Source organism: Halichoerus grypus, chromosome 2 (assembly GCF_964656455.1).
Source record: "Halichoerus grypus chromosome 2, mHalGry1.hap1.1, whole genome shotgun sequence".
NCBI lineage: Eukaryota > Metazoa > Chordata > Mammalia > Carnivora > Phocidae > Halichoerus > Halichoerus grypus.
Genome location: NC_135713.1, coordinates 141206415 through 141224058, shown reverse-complemented (window position 1 = coordinate 141224058; position 17644 = coordinate 141206415). Strand labels below are relative to the sequence as shown.

Genomic DNA, 17644 nt, shown 5'->3' with positions numbered 1-17644 from the left:
CTGAGGTCAAGACCTAAGATCGAGTCGGATGCTGTACTAAGCCACCCACCCAGGAACCCCTAGAATTTGTAACTTCAAACAAGACAAATTTCCTCCAGATGAGTACAAATCCACACATACATCCTTATACAGTCATCAATCCATAAGTATTCCATTCTAAGGATTGAACTGTTCACCAGCACTAGAAGAGAAACCAGGGGTGGGGGGGCGGGGGGGGGGATACGAACCAGGCAAGAAGGGAAAAAGGAAAGGAAGACCTCCGCAATGGGGAACAGCAAAACACAATCGTAAGCGCGTGTTATGGCCCCAAAATTCGCATGCTGAAGTTCTAACCCCCGGTACCTCAGATTGTGACTTTATTTGGAGAAAGAGTATAGGTAATTAAGTTAAAATGAAGTCATTAAGATGGGAACTAATCCACAATGACTAGCATGACTGGTGTCCTTATAAGTAGAAATTTAGACAGACGTGTAGATGGAAGGCCACGTGAAGACACTGGAAGGCCGCCATCTGCAAGCCAAGGAGAACAGCCTCAGAAGAAACCAACCCTGCCAACACCTTGATCTCAGACTTTGAGCCTCCAGAACTGGAAGAAAATACATTTCTGTTGTTCAAGGCAGGCAGTCTGTGGTATTTTGTTTCGGCAGCCCTCACAAACTAATTAATACAGCCAGGTAAACACTTAAAACCTCTTGGAGTCAGTTTTAGCCTGGAGACATCATTTCTAGGTTTCTGCCCTAGAGAAACCCACATACGTGTGCACAAGTGAACACTGACGAAGGTGTTCAACACAGCAATGGAGAAAAAAACAGAAACAAATTGTCTCTCGGTAGGGAAATGGTTTATATAATGAAATACTATACACAGCTAAAATATAGCTTTCAACCAGAACTTTGTGAGTAACAAGTATCTTAAACTTCATTTTCTTGAAAAACAATTCACAGAAAGGATACATATGCAATGTGATGCCATTTATTCAATGCGTTTTTTTAAAGATTTTATTGATTTATTAGAGAGAGTGAGCGTGCACGCACGCATCAGGAGAGGGAGGGGCAGAGGCAGAGGGAGAAGCAGGCTCCCCGCCGAGTGAGGAGCCCGATGCGGGGCTCAATCCCAGGACCCCGGGAACATGACCTGAGCCGAAGGCAGATGCTTAACGACTGAGCCACCCATACAATGTTTAAAAACCACACAAACCAACAGAATATATACTCTTTTGCAGAAAAACATGGTTTTTCATACTGTCAAACCGAAGAGTGCATTTTTCCCATGTAATGTGAATTCCGACTACAAGAGTAAGAAGCTTTTGCCCGTCACTGAAACTTACCACTAGAGAAAAAGGACAATTCTCCAAGCAGTTCTGTTTGTTTAGATGTATTAACAACATAGTCTTCAAAAGAAGTCTGAGCCGCGGGTCTAAAGCTCTTCAAAGATTCCGTAGCTTTCTGTATTCTGCAGACAGACAGAGTTTATATAAAAACAACTCCGTAAAAGGCCCATCAGACTAAACAACTGCAATGTGATTAAAAAAACCAAAAAAACACCACGTCGCTCAAGGTTCCAGTTAAGAGTGCAGCAAGGGGGTCTCTGCAGAGCACTGCATTAGGAACCCCGAGAGCTCAAGGTGAAACAGAGCGGCACTGAAGGTCGCTGCCAAGGAGATTCTAAATTCAAAGCAACGTACCTGAGGTGGAGCTGTTTCGCTGTCTGTACGAAACAGGACTGATCCGTCTCCTTAAGCACTTCTTGGGCATATCCCACCAGCCCGTTGTTCTCTAGAAGCCCCTGATATTCCTCCACTTGAGTCTGAAATTTGTCTAGTCTTAGCTTCTTAGAAGCATCAATCGCTTTCAAAACAGATGATTTCCTCTCTTCTAGGATTTCAAAGAGCTTCTCAAAATGTGTGATTGCTTCTTCTTTTGCTCTCTCTCCGTTACACTATTATAAAACAAGTGAAAGTGTTACCTCATCTGCTAAATCCAAATGTCTTTTCTCAAAATAACCAAAATTTAATTTTGTCCGACTCTGACATTTTCAGAACAATAATCTGGCATCGAGTACACTTAGCGAGGAATGATCGCCAACTCTTAGACATACTTTGTGATCGTAAGATACTGTATTCTCCTTAAACTCTCATCTCCAGAGTTCAGCAGTAAATAATCCCATAAGGAAACAACCTTCAACGTGGATGCAAAGGCATCTGAGGCAGAAATTAACTGATTTAACCGAAGACACTGTACAATACAATTCTGGAGTTTCTAATTCAGGCAACTTTTGACCCTTTCTACCGTCTTCCAATTTTTTAAAGAAAACTTAAATCGCAGCATGAAACTCAGGAAGATGACATCCTTTACTAAGATCCAAAACTGTAACTCTTCTCTTCAAATTAATATAACTTAATTAGAATTAAATCCTGTGTGACTTTAGGCAAATTATTTAACTTCTGTATGTCTTTGAGTTTTTCTCTTCTGAAAGCTGGGGATAAGAGAAACCATTTGGGTTTTTTTTTTTAACGGGTTTTTTTTTTTGTTATTTATTTATTTGACAGAGAGAGAGAGAGAGAGAGACAGAGCACAAGCAGGGGGAGCGGCAGAGGGATAAGCAGGCTCCCCGCCGAGCAAGGAGCTCCATGACCTGAGCTGAGGGCAGACGCTTAACCGACTGAGCCACCCAGGTGTCGATTTGGGTTTTTTTGAAGATTGAAAAATATTATGTATATAAAATGCCCACAACAACGGCACATACTCTGTCTGTACACAGAATTATTATACTCACTGCACACACAGCTCTTCCTCTACTTGGTCCTAAAATGATCCTGTCTGTAGTGCTTACAAAACATTCTGAATGTCCATAAAATCAGGGACCAACTTGACTTTGAAAATAAGACCAGCAGAGCACACATACGCAATCATCATTACAGACCCATAAGCAACAGCCAACAGAAAAAAAAATGTCTTCAAACACATTCTTAAAAGCTGACAACATATGGAAGAAGTGCATTGTGCACTTCCCAATGGCTTCTGGCCAACATTTCTGATGAAAGGAAATTTTTTCCAGATTCCTTTCTCTGTTTCCTAAACCCAACAGGCAAAAATTTTTATAAAGGGTGGGCAGGAGGGAAGGAAGAAAGGGGGACAGAGGGTGGTGACATTTCGGTAGTATTTCAGTGATAAAAATCGCAACCTTAAATTCAAAAGATCATTCCACATAGGTAAAAAGGGTTTTTTTGTTTTTCCCCAGCTAACTGTAATTACAGAAAAAAAAAAACAGTGTCACAGTCCTCACTGAGGAAAAGTCAAGAATGCAGACAAATTCTCCAGTGTAGGAGATTCTTGCTAATAAGCTCACAAATGCAGCTTTGGTCAAAGGGACACAGAGAAGCTAAGTAATTTCTCCAGGATCCCAAGGACTCAGTGTCTGCATGAACACTTGATGTGAATCAACAACTCAGCAATGGTGCTGGAGCTCCCTTATTTCAGAAGTCAGGGCAGCATGACTGAGGACCAGGAGTGAAACAAACCTAAAATGACCCAAGATACGATCTCTGGAGCAAACTCCTCCATGTAGGTGATCACCTGCCAAGAGGGCTGGGGGATGATCCAGCACTGAGAGAGTGGGTCATCAGACAAAAAGGAGAAAAACAAAATCCCGCTTTTCAAGTACATGGAAGAACAATTTACTAGGGTGGTAAATGCAATTAGTGAGTATCAGAAAAAGAGTATTAAAAACAAAAGCAGTGCTGGTTATCTGGTGCTAATTTGCATAATGTCTCAATTTTTTTTACCCATTTTGGAAAATGAAATTTCAAGAAATTAACAGTCTCATACTAGCCAGGGTATTTTTCTATTTCATCATAACTTCTAAAAGTGATCAGGAATAATGGCTCTTCAATTTATTTCAACTAGAGAAGAGAAACACATCCAAATCAATGAAGAATATTTGGAATTTTAAAACAACCCAGTCCTATCCTCTTCTATCGTATTTTTTAAATGCTATCGATTTTCTCCATTTTTTTATTGAAGTATAATATACACACAGAAAAATATATGAGTGTGGAGACAGACGAATCTTTGCAAATACACCCATGTAACCCTCATCCAGATTAAGCAAAGGAACATTACCCAGACCCCAGACGTCAATCTTTCCAGACACCCATCCTTCCCCTCCCCCACCTTTCAACAATGCCTCTCCTGAGTTCTAACAGTTTCACCTTTGTTGGTACTTTTTATAAGGGGGTCACAGAGTTTGTACCCTTTTGCTCCAGCATCTTTCTTTCAATATTATTGCAAGATTTAGCTACACTGTTGCATCTAGTTGCAGCTATTCATGCTTAAGGCTGATTATATTCCACTGCTGAGGGATACTTGGGTAGTTTCCACTTTGTAGCTGTTTGATTGCAGCCATGAACATTCCAATGTATGTCTTTTGGTGAACATGTCTCAGGTATATACTTGGGAATAGCGCATTTTAAGTCAACATATAGTACATACTTCAAAAGCAATCTGTTAATTTCGTAAAATACAGATAATTGTTAAAAATTCCAAAATTTACTTTATGTTACTACTTCTGAGATCAAAACTGCCCACGTAAAGGGTCAGTCATTCTTTCCCCCTGTGTTTCAGTAGCATTTAATCACCACCTCTCTCGGGCACTGATCACACATTAGAACCTGTTTTTTATACTGGTTTTCCTAGTCCCATAAAAGCAGGGGTGAAATCTAACACAACTTTGTACTCCCAACTCATTTACTACCTTCCAGATTTTATGAATGAATAAATTCTCTAGATGGAGAAATAAAAATACGTAAACCACTTTATCACTTACCTCTGTTTCTTTCATTAGCAAGTTTAGTTCAGAAATTTGACTCTTCACCTGGCTCTCCTTGCCAATAAGGTAATCAATATCCTTTGAAAGCTTTTCCTGTTAGAATATATCAGTAATACAAATAAGCAGAAGTTTAACAAAGGCTTTGCAGATCTATCTTCCTTCCTTCCTTCCTTCCTTCTGTCCTCTTATTATATTTTTACACACAATTCTTTAGCCTATGATGAACAGGCAGTAAAACCAACCCTAAGGATTCTCGTTATTAACCCAGGGTAAACAGTTACTGGCCTTGAGCACAGAGGCCCACGGATCTATGAGAGATGAGAAGCAGGCTGAATAAAAGAACAAGGCAGTGATGCTCAGATTAGTCAAAAAACCAGAATACATAAATAATACATTTTTGTTGTCTCTTCATTGTTCCCCGGTCTTCCTCCCCAGGTTTCTAAGTAAATAGAAAAACAGCAATTCAAATAGGATTGTCTTCCATCAGATTTTATCATTCATTCCCTCTCTCTCTCTCTCTCTCTCTCTCTCTCTCACACACACACACACACACATACACACAAAGACCCAAAAAGCAACAGAGACCCCTCCAAAATGACCTTCGCAGCCTAGCCAAGACTATTCATTAAATTACACATACATAATAATATAGATTTATAAAAACAGAGCTCATTAAGCTCCCAGAGCTTACTAAAGTATTTATAAAGTAGTTACTCTCTGCTTACCATAGAGATAACATCATAGGTTTTGGTGAGATCCCTAATTTAACCCAGAAAAAATAGTATGTATGACTGAAGTATATTAAAAACCAAACCAAAAACCCCTTGAAGCACCATGGGGTACAAAGTTATAAGAGACAAACGTATGCAGTCTAAATAAGAAGAACGTCATCCAGAAAACTCCACCCAAGCTGGAGCCGTGACAAGCGGATCTGAGCATTTCTCAATCACGGCTGCCCCGAATGAAAGGGTGGGTAAGAAAAGAAGAGGACCAGAGATCTAACTTCTGGAATTCAAGAAGTCAGTCTCCTGCCTTTATCGTTTTCCTCTTTGCTCACTTAGACCACGTAATAAGGTAAGAGAACGTATGTTGAAATTAATACGGCAGGCCTATGGCAGGACCCGTCTTTAATTCCTTGGAACACCCAGCAATCAGACACACTGAGTTTCCTTGATGGCTTGAAGGCTCACTGGAGGGACAGAAGAAGGACCCATGAGCTAGAGGAGTAAGATTTCTGAGGGCTAAGGACAGGATGGGACCAGAAAGAACCTGCAGGGAGTCAAGGAGAGACATGAAATCTTGTGTCTTGATCCAATGTTTTACAGATGAGGAAACCAAAGCTCACTGAGTGCAAATATCACACAGTCAGTAGCTGAGCTGGAAGGTTCCTCACTGCTCAGCACACTGACCACGATTCCACAGGCTGACAGGTGCTTCCTCAGCACCAGGCTGCAAGGGAGAGGAGTTCCTCCCATACCGTCCCGGCAGGCCTGTGCTGGGACCACAGTGAGGGGTGCAGGTGGTCATACTCCTTTGTCGCTACAGCAGCGAAGGGAAGAAGGGGGCCATTTCGCCTGAAGTAGGACTTAGTGGTAGGACAGCTTACATTGGGAGTGCAAGACAGGCTGGAGAAGAAAGGATGGTCGAAAGTCAAAGAGCGCCAGGGTTCACTCGCAGGGAGCAGGAATGCTTAGCCAAAGTCTCCGGCCAACTACAGACTTTATCTCGAGTCCTCTCTGGCCCCTCAAAACGAGGCAGCCTGTGATACGTTGACATGCGTTAACCAATAATCAGTGTGTCCATTTATTCATAGGCCTCCAAAAAGTATAAGCACCAGACACCAATCCTAGACACTGAAAAGGACAATGTAAAAAGACATGGCTCCTACCTTCAGGAAATACATCTAATGGGGGAATGTTTTAAATCCTTTAGCTACATTAGGGCCCCAGTTCTTTAGGAACTGACCAGAGGCTAACTGCTCAAGGATGCCGAATTTGCTCCAAAGCCTTCCCCTAGAACAGTGGTTCTCAAAAGCTGGTGTGCATCAGTCTCCTGAGAGCTAATCGGGACCACAGAGGCCCTCGAGGAGGGCAGGTCTTGGCCTCTGTGGTGTGTACCAAGTGTTCCAGGTGATCCTAACACCCATCAAAGTTTGAGAACCACTCTCTCCTGCTTTTAATCAGGTCACGGGTCAAAGGTACCCAGAGAAACATTAGTCCACAAAACAAGGGAGAAGGGAGAGAAAAAGGGAGAGAAATTCATTCAACAATCACACTGAATATCTTTCATGGGAGTAGGCTAGGAGAGTAACGTATAACCAATATGGTCCCTGTCCCCTTAGGGCATATCACCTTAAAGTTGTTATCAGCTTTGCTACATGTCTGAAAATGTTAGGATAAAATGATGGGAAGAAAAAGTATAGAATGATACATCTTAGTCAAGTGCCAAATGACTTCAGAAAATAGGGTAATATTGTATTCACCACAAATTTCACATACCCCAGAAATACAAAAGCAGTATTACTTTCTCATTCAATGGGGACTGGTATTGGGATGTGTACATTTTCTACTTTTCTAAGTCCTAGTTTCCAATCTTTCAATTATGATTAAAATCACAAAGCCACCCCTTCCAGAAGAGATAACCGCACATGAACAAGACCATTAACTCCCTCCTAGAAATTTATGGAAATAAAGAAAAAATAAAAGTAGGAAAAACTCCTCAGGAAATAGTCCTCAGTAAACTGTGCACAAACTACCAGAAAGTACACAAATGAAGAAGGATGAGCTAACAACCAACCCTCCTTTTTTTTTTTTTTTTAAGATTTTTTATTTATTTGAGGGAGAGAGCACGTGCGCGAGAGACCATGAGCGGGGGAGCGGCAGAGTGAGAGGGAGCAGCAGACTCCCTGATGAGCAGGGAGCCGGATGTGGGCTCAATCCCAGAACCCTGGGATCATGACCTGAGCTGAAGGCAGACGCTTAACCAACTGAGCCATCCAGGTGCCCTACAACCAACCCTCCTTAATGAAAAACGGTACAGTTGTGTGAGAAGTTGAAAAAGTCCTAGAAAACCCACTAACACCCAAAGTTGGGAGAAGAAGGGTGTTGAGATGAGGCGAGGAAGAGACAATAAATACCCAATGGCGCGGCCTTGTTCAGGGCAAAGCAGGATTCCGAAGGCTTAGCAGTCCAAACTGGTCAGAGGAGAGCGTGAACATGGTTTCCTGTGTTGGAAGGTGGGAAGGGCTCCATATTGCTGGAAAAGCGAGGTCAATAAACAAAGGCAAGCTACAAAAGAAATGGAACCACGCCATCTGCAGCGTATGTCCACGTAGGCAGGTGTCTTTCTATCCGGGGATTACCAGGAGGAATGAGGTTATGTGGAAGCAAAAACAAAAACAAAACAAAAAATACACGTCTCACCCCAACAGAAGAACAGAAGACTGCCAGCCAACAGGACAGGACCATTCCTCTCCATTATTCACTATTTAGGCCAGTTCACCAGAAAGCGTCAGCACTTTCCGCAACTGGAAGGGCACCCTCAATTACATAGCTTGGTAGAAATTCCAAGGAGAGGCCAGACACTACCACACAGTCGACCAGTATTAGAAGCCAGATCGAACAGAGGCAGATGGGAAGCCTGGCCCCAGCTTCAGTCCTTTCAACAAACAGCAGCAGTCAGGTGGACTAGGTGACACCACTGTGACGCTCATCTTTCTTCTGTTCTTGCAACGCTCTCTATAACAGGGGCGCCTGGGTAGCTCAGTCGGGTAAAAAGCATCTGCCTTCGGCTCAGGTCATGATCCCAGGGTCCTGGGATCGAGCCCCGCATCAGGCTCCCTGCTCAGCGGGGAGTCTGCTTCTCCCTCCACCTCTGTCTAGCACTCTGCCTACTTCCGCTTTCTCTCTCTGTCAAATAAATAATATCTTAAAAAAATAAAAAGTTAAATTTAATTAGCAAACAAAGGTAATGCCACTGGGGGGCACAGACGAGTAACAAAGACTGGATTGATTCTCCGACCTGAAAAAAATCTTAAAACCTAACAGAATATAAAATGGCTCCCAAGACGCTGGACATGGAGAGAGGGGAAACAAGATGGGCCCATGTTTGTGACCACCATCCTGTCTAGACCCGGTGTCCTCCAAGGCCCAGGGCAGAGGAGAACTCAGGTGGATCCAGGGTCTCCCAGGAGCTGAAGAGACGAAACCAAGAGTCCAGGGAGACCAGAGTTTGTAAAGCAAAATCCCCAAGAACAGAAAATGACAGAACTCTGGAGAATGTACCAAGGGTTCCTCTGGCTTATTCAGCAGAGTACTGACCAATTCCCATGTGTGAGGAAGCTTTCAGAGGCCAGGGAAAGGATCACCCAAGAGGATTACAAGGAACAATTCCAGGAGCTCACACCAGTCTGGGAATGCTGCCCGTGACGCACCAAACTAAATAAACAAACAAACAACAAATTAAAAACCTCTCAAAAAACCTCACAAAACTCAAAATCCAAAAGTCATTGAGAAGAGTAAATGAGAAGAATAGTCTGGTAAGAGAATTAAATGCTACTCTGTCCTAACTAAGCCTAAAGCAAGACCCAAAAGCAACAAACTGTTCTGAGGTAACTTAATCACACATTAGAAGAAAACTCAAGAATATCTGTAGGGCACAGAAGATCCACTGCCCAACAAGGTAAAACTTACAAAACTGACCTAGCAATGACAGATGGCAGAATTAGCAGACCAGGACAACAAAACGATTATACCCATAATCCACCTTTTCAAATAGAAGAAAGACTGAGCTCACGTGATAGACAAATCAAATGCAAAAGATAAAGCTGTGTGGATAAATAAGAATTAGATCTAGGCCCCAAAGGCATGTACATATTGTTAAAGGTAGAAAGGAAACTAATTAAAATGGGTGGTGGATTTACGAATGAAGATATCATTTGAAAGAAAAAAGAGTAAAACAAAAAATAGCATCATACCATTGCCTACCTTGCTGCAGATTATCAGTCAAGTCTGAGAGTTTTCAAAGGTCCATGTATAAGGTTCAGAGACAGGAAGTAACTCAGTTTTAGCTGGTAAGGGTCCCACCAGACCCTTATTGTAAATAGTTTCCACTATTTCTACACACAAGCAACAGGAATCAAGTGTCTTAACATGGCTACCGTCCTTCAAGGTGTGGCATTCCCACACACACACTCAACAGGTGTGCCATTTCCACACACACTCAACAGGCGTGCCATTCCCCCAACACTCAACAGGCGTGCCATTCCCCCAACACTCAACAGGCGTGCCATTTCCACGCACACACTCAACAGGCGTGTCATTTCCACGCACACACTCAACAGGCGTGCCATTCCCCCAACACTCAACAGGCGTGCCATTCCCCCAACACTCAACAGGCGTGTCATTTCCACGCACACACTCAACAGGCGTGTCATTTCCACGCACACACTCAACAGGCGTGCCATTTCCACGCACACACTCAACAGGCGTGTCATTGTCACACACACACACTCAACTGCAGGCACCAGGCTCACATGGGGATCATCATGGCGTGGCCTTCATCCCTCTTTCTTCAGAGCTAGCCCATCAGTATGACCAAGGACTGCCGACTCAAACACACTAACCACCTTGTACTGGATCACTGAGGGACCCTTTACGTTGTTGACTCGTTTCAGTAAAACAAGACCACACGGCAAGCCATGATTTTATAAAGACAAAGTTAAAGGCATAAAGTAAAACCAAAGTTATAAAAGACTCAAAAGTTAGTTCCCCAAACACACAAATCCTACCTTTAAGGTTTTGTAGGCACTGCTCATGGTGGTCACCCGGTGATTGGAATGATTACCGCCCAACTTACAGAGATGACAAACTGGCCTCCGACATAACTCACAGTACATGTTTATTCTCTCCGTTTCATGTTCTGGGCACATTAAAATCTATTGAGTGCAGAACAAAGGTGTAATTAAGGGTTCTCAGAGTTTGCAGGATACACAAAGACGTGCTTTACAAAATCACTAAATAAAGCCATTTAAATGAATAAAAGTGTAAAAGCATTTGATGTATTAGAATTACTTTTTCAAATTGAGGGTTCAAACAATTGATTAAATATGCAGATGTTATTGCCACTAAAACTTGGTGTTAAGGTGGTGATAATTTCATTCCTATCAGACTTACTCTCTGAATCCAGCCAGAAAGGCCCTCTGGCCACACTGACTGGCAAATCTGAATGACACGACCAATATTTTTGTAAGGTACCATAACAAATAACTCATGGGACCCAGGGCCTCTCACCATCCTCTTAAGAAATGCGCTACTAAGGGGGCGCTTGGCTGGCTCAGTTGGTAGAGCATGCAACTCGATCTGGGGCTTGTGAGCTTGAGCTGCACATGGGGTATAGAGATTACTTAAAATCTTTAAAAAAAAAAGCAATCTGCTAACTAAGGAGTCTTGAAACACTTTCTGATACAAGCTTCCAGATGTTTGCTTTTACATATTAATCATGTACACGTTGACCAAATTAGAACTGTGTTTCTTTCTCTTTTTTTTTTTTTGGACTGTGTTTTTCTGATTTAAGTTTCTACCTTCTTTTTTTTTTTTTTTTTTTTTAAAGATTTTATTTATTTATTTGAGAGAGAGAGAACGAGAGACGAGAGCATGAGAGGGAGAAGCAGACTCCCTGCTGAGCAGGGAGCCTGATGTGGGACTCGATCCCGGGACTCCAGGACCATGACCTGAGCCGAAGGCAGTCGCTTAACCAACTGAGCCACCCAGGCGCCAAAGTTTCTACCTTCTTATTTACTCTATAAACTATCACCATAGGTATGTCTGAAATTGTACATGAAATAACTGGTTTCACATTTGCAAGAAAGAGGAGATGCCTTTAGACTAGTGTGTAGACTAGTGTGTCAATGAAATCAAAAAGTCGTCCGTGGCTCCAACAGTTCCGACTTCCAGCAATCACAACTGGTTTGATAATATCAAGACATAAAGAAAATGTCCAATATGAAAAGTCCTAATACCAATGTGCAGGACCAGGAGAAAAACAACTGGAAAAAAATTCAAAATTTCCAGCATGTCCAAGTTCCTACATTCTCAAAACCACTACATTTATTTCTTTGTTATTATTTTAATTCCAGCATAGTTAACACACAATGTTACGTTAGTTTTCAAAGCCATTACATTTCATTACATTTTAACAAAATATAAAACCTGGCTTTCTACAAGGAAGGATGGTAAGAACTCAAAGTTAGACGCAAATATTCCATAAGGGACAAGTTTGTAGAATTTTACTATATGGCATAACACTGTAATTTAAGGAAAACAGTATTTTCCTCAATATAACCTACCCCTACCTCTTCAGTTCTCTCTTACCAATCTTTTATTGTATTTGTAAGTAGAATAAGTCTGCAACTTATATGCAAAAAATTTTACTCGAGACTTCATGTGTTTTAAATTATAAAAACCCAAGTCTAATATAATTCATTTAATAATCATAGGTTCTTTCATAATGGAATAGTATTAATCAACTTAATTAATCTTCTAAAAGAGACATTAAAGCCCCAAGTTGAAGTCATAAATTTTTAAGAGTCTGTGACCTGGCGCATTTAAAATGAGATAAGGAACATAATAGGGGATTAAAAACTCTTTGATAAATCTATCGCCACACTGACCCAGTTTGAAGAGTCAAAGCTGGAAGCACAGATTGTTTTTGTTTTAATCTACCAGTCCTGCACTACTGAGAATGATGTCAGAGGGGAGCCCAGCGGGCTCAGTCAGTAAAGCACGTGACGCGTGATCTCATGGTTAGTGAGTTCGAGCCCCACGATGAACATAAAGCTTACTTAAAAAAAAAAAAAAATTAAGAAATACTCAGCTCATAGTTTCAAGATAACTTTTGGGATTTTTTTTTTTTCCTATTTTTTTTTTTTAAGTAGGCTCTACGCCCACCATGGAGCCCAACGTAGGGCTCAAACTCAAGACCCTGAGATCAAGACCTGAGCTGAGATAAATGGTCAGACACTTAACCAACTGAGTCACCCAGGTGTCCCCCATTTTTCTACTACAAATTAAAGTGAGAGCAAAGTTTTATGCTCAAGAATGTAAACAGATTTTCATACTCACACAAGTTACTAAACTGGAAGGAATAAGAACTTTAATCAAAAGAATCTATTGGGTTTTTTTCTTTTTAAATCTGTCTCAATCAGAAAGCAGTATAAATGAGGATAGCCAAACATCATTCTGCTTTTTGGTCACAAAGCAGAGCAAACAATAGTGCATAAAGGTTTTCTGGGCATTATTAGAGAGATTACCCAGAGTATTTAAGAAATGCTAATTCCACTTCAGATATTATATAAACGTTATACCACAAGCTTCAGAACCTTAGGCTGTACTTACTGTTATTTATCCCCAGCACAAGGTTAGCTAACTAAAAACGTCAGAAAAACGTTTCCCAGTCAAATCTTTTAGACAACTACGGGTTTATCACATTAAAGCACAAAGCGTTTGAACTTCACAACCGTTTCGATCTTAAGAGAGTACCTCTGAGATGACTCAGCCTGTCCTGTTTGCAGAGGAATCCCAACGAGCGTTCGTGTGTGACACGACGTATGTGTTACACAGCGATCCAGAATACCGCCGTTAGGCCGTGTGGGGGTGTACAGCCACATACGAAGTAACTCCAGATACCAGGCCTTCATTTCTTGTACGGACTTTTTTTTTAATGTTCTCATTTTCTTTTAACGAACTAAACATAGGCTTCTATATTCATGAACCATCCAATTAATTAATTAATTAATTAAAAGTAAGCTCTACGCTCAACGTGGGGCTTGAACTCACAACCCCGAGATCGAGTCGCACGCTCAACCAAATAGGCCAGCGGGGCGGGGAGGCCCTCTTATATAGGCTTTTCAAGTTCTTTCCATTCTTGCTGTCAAGCTCCGGACACGTAATAATTCCTTTTGCAATATGACTATTCTAACTCAATCAAAACTTGCCTTACCTTGGGCCTAAAGTTAGTGGTTGGACCCACATACTCGTGCTGAGCTTTCACCGTACCCCAAGGGTGGTAAATCTTGAAGCACTCATTGCAGTAGCTCGCACTACAGTCCATGCAGCTCTTGGTGGACTCCTGGGGTGGCGGCTTACACAGGTCACACATGATGGCCGTGGCCGCCCTTGCGGCCTGCCGGTACCTCTCGACAATAGTTTCCAAAGTGAAATTGCGAAAGAGACCACTGATTCCTCGTTCTCCCAGATCCACATCGTGCTCACAGCCGGGGCAAGGAAAAGTGGTTGTCCTAGGGGTCAGGGAACCGCGCTTCCAGCCTGTGTAATTGGAAGTCCTTGTTTAGTTATGTCAGTAGGAAAACGAACAGACTGAAGAAGAAAGGAGTGATGTTTTGGAAAGACAGATCTACATAATATAGCTCCCCCTCCGCCCACCCCCCGAAATAATACTCAAAGTGGCTCCACTTGAATCAGTCTGTATGCTGAAAAGGCTTAATGCTTGTTTTTCCTTGGTATACGAAAGACAAGCCCAACTTATTAAATGGGTATAAAGAGGAAAGGAAAATCCACAGTAAACCCCATACAAAAGCCTTATCAAACCAAACAGATATATGGACAAAACACAGAATACAATACTACACAGGGTCAGGATTTTTTTGAATTATATAATTAACATTTACTGTTATTTCTATATATCATATCCACAGTAATTTGGTTTCCATTTAAATGAACACAGCCTTGGCTGATGGATAGGAAATGAGTTCATATGTAAATGACAGGAGTCATTTACCCAGTGCCCCATGGATAGGCTCCAGAAAGATCCAAATAGTTCTGTACACTATTTGAAACTGTATGCAAATTTTGCATCTATATACCGATGCTTATTTTCTGGTTCAACAATCCATAGCTTTGGTCAGATTCTCAAAGGAATATGTGATCACAAAACGGTTAAGAGCCACTGCAAAAGAGAGTATCCCACGGTAGTATTGTTTTATCTGGGTAGGCTAAATCATTAGTTAACCGAGTGCAATCTATCAAAGAGTGAAAAGCTCATCCATACACCTAGAATCTAGTGACTTTATGAGGGACCAACCATTTAGTATCTTCTTATGACCTGAAAAAAAGAATCATTAAAATTACTTAATTCAGTAAGCCACAAGTTAACCCAAAAAGTATTATAATTTTCTAATATATATATAATATACAGTGAATGACCATAAATAGCCCACTTTTGTTCAATAGTATCCTGATTTTAACAGATCAAGAGACCAAGGCGTGACCGTCCTTACCCACAGGTTCACGAGAATCTGGGGTTGTCCCTTTAGCCTAAGCGCATGCGTATCATATTCCCTGCTCTCATTTAGAAATCTACCCCGAGAGGACACAGTCTTGGTTGGCCACAAAGTACCTAATTATAAACACAAACTTCTTAACCTAAAGCCTTCCTTTATTCTGCCATGGATCCAGTACCAAAAACGAATGGCTAAACTTAGTATACCACATTTAGCAAAGGTCTTTCAACAGCTATGTTAATATTGCCTTGGCACATTACCATCATCACTGAAAACACTGTCTTCAAATAGGTCTGGCCATGGTATCACTTAAGGTAAAATTTAGCAATCAGCCCACAATAGTATTCATTTGAAGTGATTCTACAGCATGCCAAGTAGGACTGGGTACCCAAAACTACTTAATGCCAAAACATGCAGAGTATTTTTAAGATCTTCATTTACCTTTACATTTCTAAACCTATAAAAAAAAAAAAAGCATGACCAGAAATGCTTGCCCCATAAAAATTAGAAAACTCTACATAAAATATATTCTTATAATAATTCTTAAAACATGCAACACAAGTCCAAGATAGTTCACAACACAGCAGGCATATAACGAAATAAGCAGCAAAGCCACTTTTAAGGCACATGCTAATGAAAATTTCATTCAGTGAAAAGACAAGCCAAAGAATTCTGGAAGTGGTAAGAGTGCAGTGGTCAAGTTGAAACAAATGGAAAATCACATTTAACTGCATGCCTCCCCACATGATCCAGGTGATAGAAATCAAAATGAAGATTGTTAAAAAGAAAAAAAATGGGTTATTACTGGTTTTACTCATTGAAAGTGGCGATCAGTTTAAGGAACAGGATCAAACCAAATTAAATCATGACAACAAAGTCATGTCATGCTTTAAACTATATACTGGTGACACCCAGATTGTGGCCTTCATGTTCAGAAACTTCAAATGAGATGTTTTGTCCCTTTTCTGTAAACCTCTTTTATTTTTATAACAAAAATAAGGTGTAAAGCATCACACTAGCCTAATCAGACAAAATATTAAGTCAACATATCTCAGCTGTTTTCCTAAACAGACCTTTAAACAAGTCTCCCATTTTTCCGTAAAAAAGTCTCCCATTTTTCCGTGAATTCCAAAGCATTTATGTTTTATTTCACCTGCCTTGGACTTCCACCATTGTTTTCAAAAACAAATGACAGAATATATGCTCTGGGCAATAAGGAAACAGAACAGATCTAAGGATATTCTGGGAAGTAAGTCTAGTGAAAAAAAAATCAAGAAAGTGGAACTAAAAATGAAATGTAATAGAGTCAACTTTTTACTCGCTATAGCTGTGCTGTCTACTAGAGTAAACATTAGCCAAACGTCACTACCTAAATTTAATTCAAAGATTCGGTTCCTTGGTTGCACTAGCCACATTTCAAATTCTCAAGAGCCACATTTGACCAGTGACTCCCACACTCTATAGTGCAGGGTCAAACAAACATTCCCGTGATCACAGAATGTTCCATTGGGTAAGACTCCTCGACAGCATGACATAATGAAAAGGAAAGTAATGATGACTCTGAAAGGTAAAGAAGCAATGCATGCCAAGCAATGCAATTGTATATGTCAAACTGCATTTACGGGGCCAATATATGCGGGTTATCTGAATACTGTCACCTTGCGGAATCAATTCTTTTCCCCCATATCCCTTGACCTCAAAGACAAATTAAACAAATTTGTTTAACATGACACAATTTTAAAATGAGGACTCCAGAAAATCTTCAATTGGTTTGTAGCAAATTTCCCCCCAGAATGAGCTTTCAGCCATTAAGTTTTGTCATTTAAATATCAAAGAGAAAATCAAGTATTTCAAAACCGAGTCAATTCAGAACAGGTTCAAAACCTCTGCTAGCTGCATCCTCTCCCATATTCTGACTCCCAGCTACTGACCCTCTGTTACCTCCCAGGCAGGGAGTGGGTATCTCCCTCTATGCTGGACATTCAGGTTGGGCTTCCAGGTGCTTGGCAATGGGCTGATGCCTCTTTCAGCACATTCTGACCATCTGATGCTTATGAGTTACAATTACCTTTTGAGTACTATGAGCATTTTCAACCTGCAAAAGCCTTTTTCTCAACTACTGTCTGAATAAAAAAAATTGGAACAAGCAATGAACTTTTTTAAAGCAAACTTCTCCTACCTTTCCTCCTATTTACTAAATCTCGACACTGAAAAATCTCAGGGACTCACTAAAGCCTGTAAGAGAAAGGATGACATGTGGCTTTTGGAACTGTAAAGATCTGTAAATTGAGGCACGCAGAGAGGAAGGTAAGGAAGACAGAAAAGGGATAACATTTCAGGTGTTTATTTTCTCCAATAAAATATAAGGTATCACCAGCATTCTACAAAAAAAAGTAGCCAATGTGACTTTAAAGGTCAACTGGAGTTAAAAAAAAAATTCCTTTTAATAAGATAGGGTTGGCCCATCGTTCGCCCAGCCCACAGTCAAATACTTCGGAAAGCCTAAAAAAGCAGTGTGTT

General features: G+C 40.9%; 1 protein-coding gene across 3 annotated transcripts in view; it reads right to left on the bottom strand.

The window, feature by feature from the left end:
- The window catches only part of LOC118538398 (E3 ubiquitin-protein ligase TRIM36), a 37646-nt gene that overhangs the window by 12126 nt on the left and 7876 nt on the right, over nt 1–17644 (bottom strand). For all 3 annotated transcript variants that reach the window (XM_036096321.2, XM_036096322.2, XM_078067610.1), the window contains 5 exons: nt 13825–14150; nt 10616–10762; nt 4825–4920; nt 1685–1938; nt 1328–1452 (listed from right to left, as the gene is read on the bottom strand). In XM_036096321.2, coding sequence (XP_035952214.1) covers nt 1328–1452; nt 1685–1938; nt 4825–4920; nt 10616–10762; nt 13825–14150 — 948 coding nt within the window. The remainder of the gene's footprint in view (nt 1–1327; nt 1453–1684; nt 1939–4824; nt 4921–10615; nt 10763–13824; nt 14151–17644) is intronic.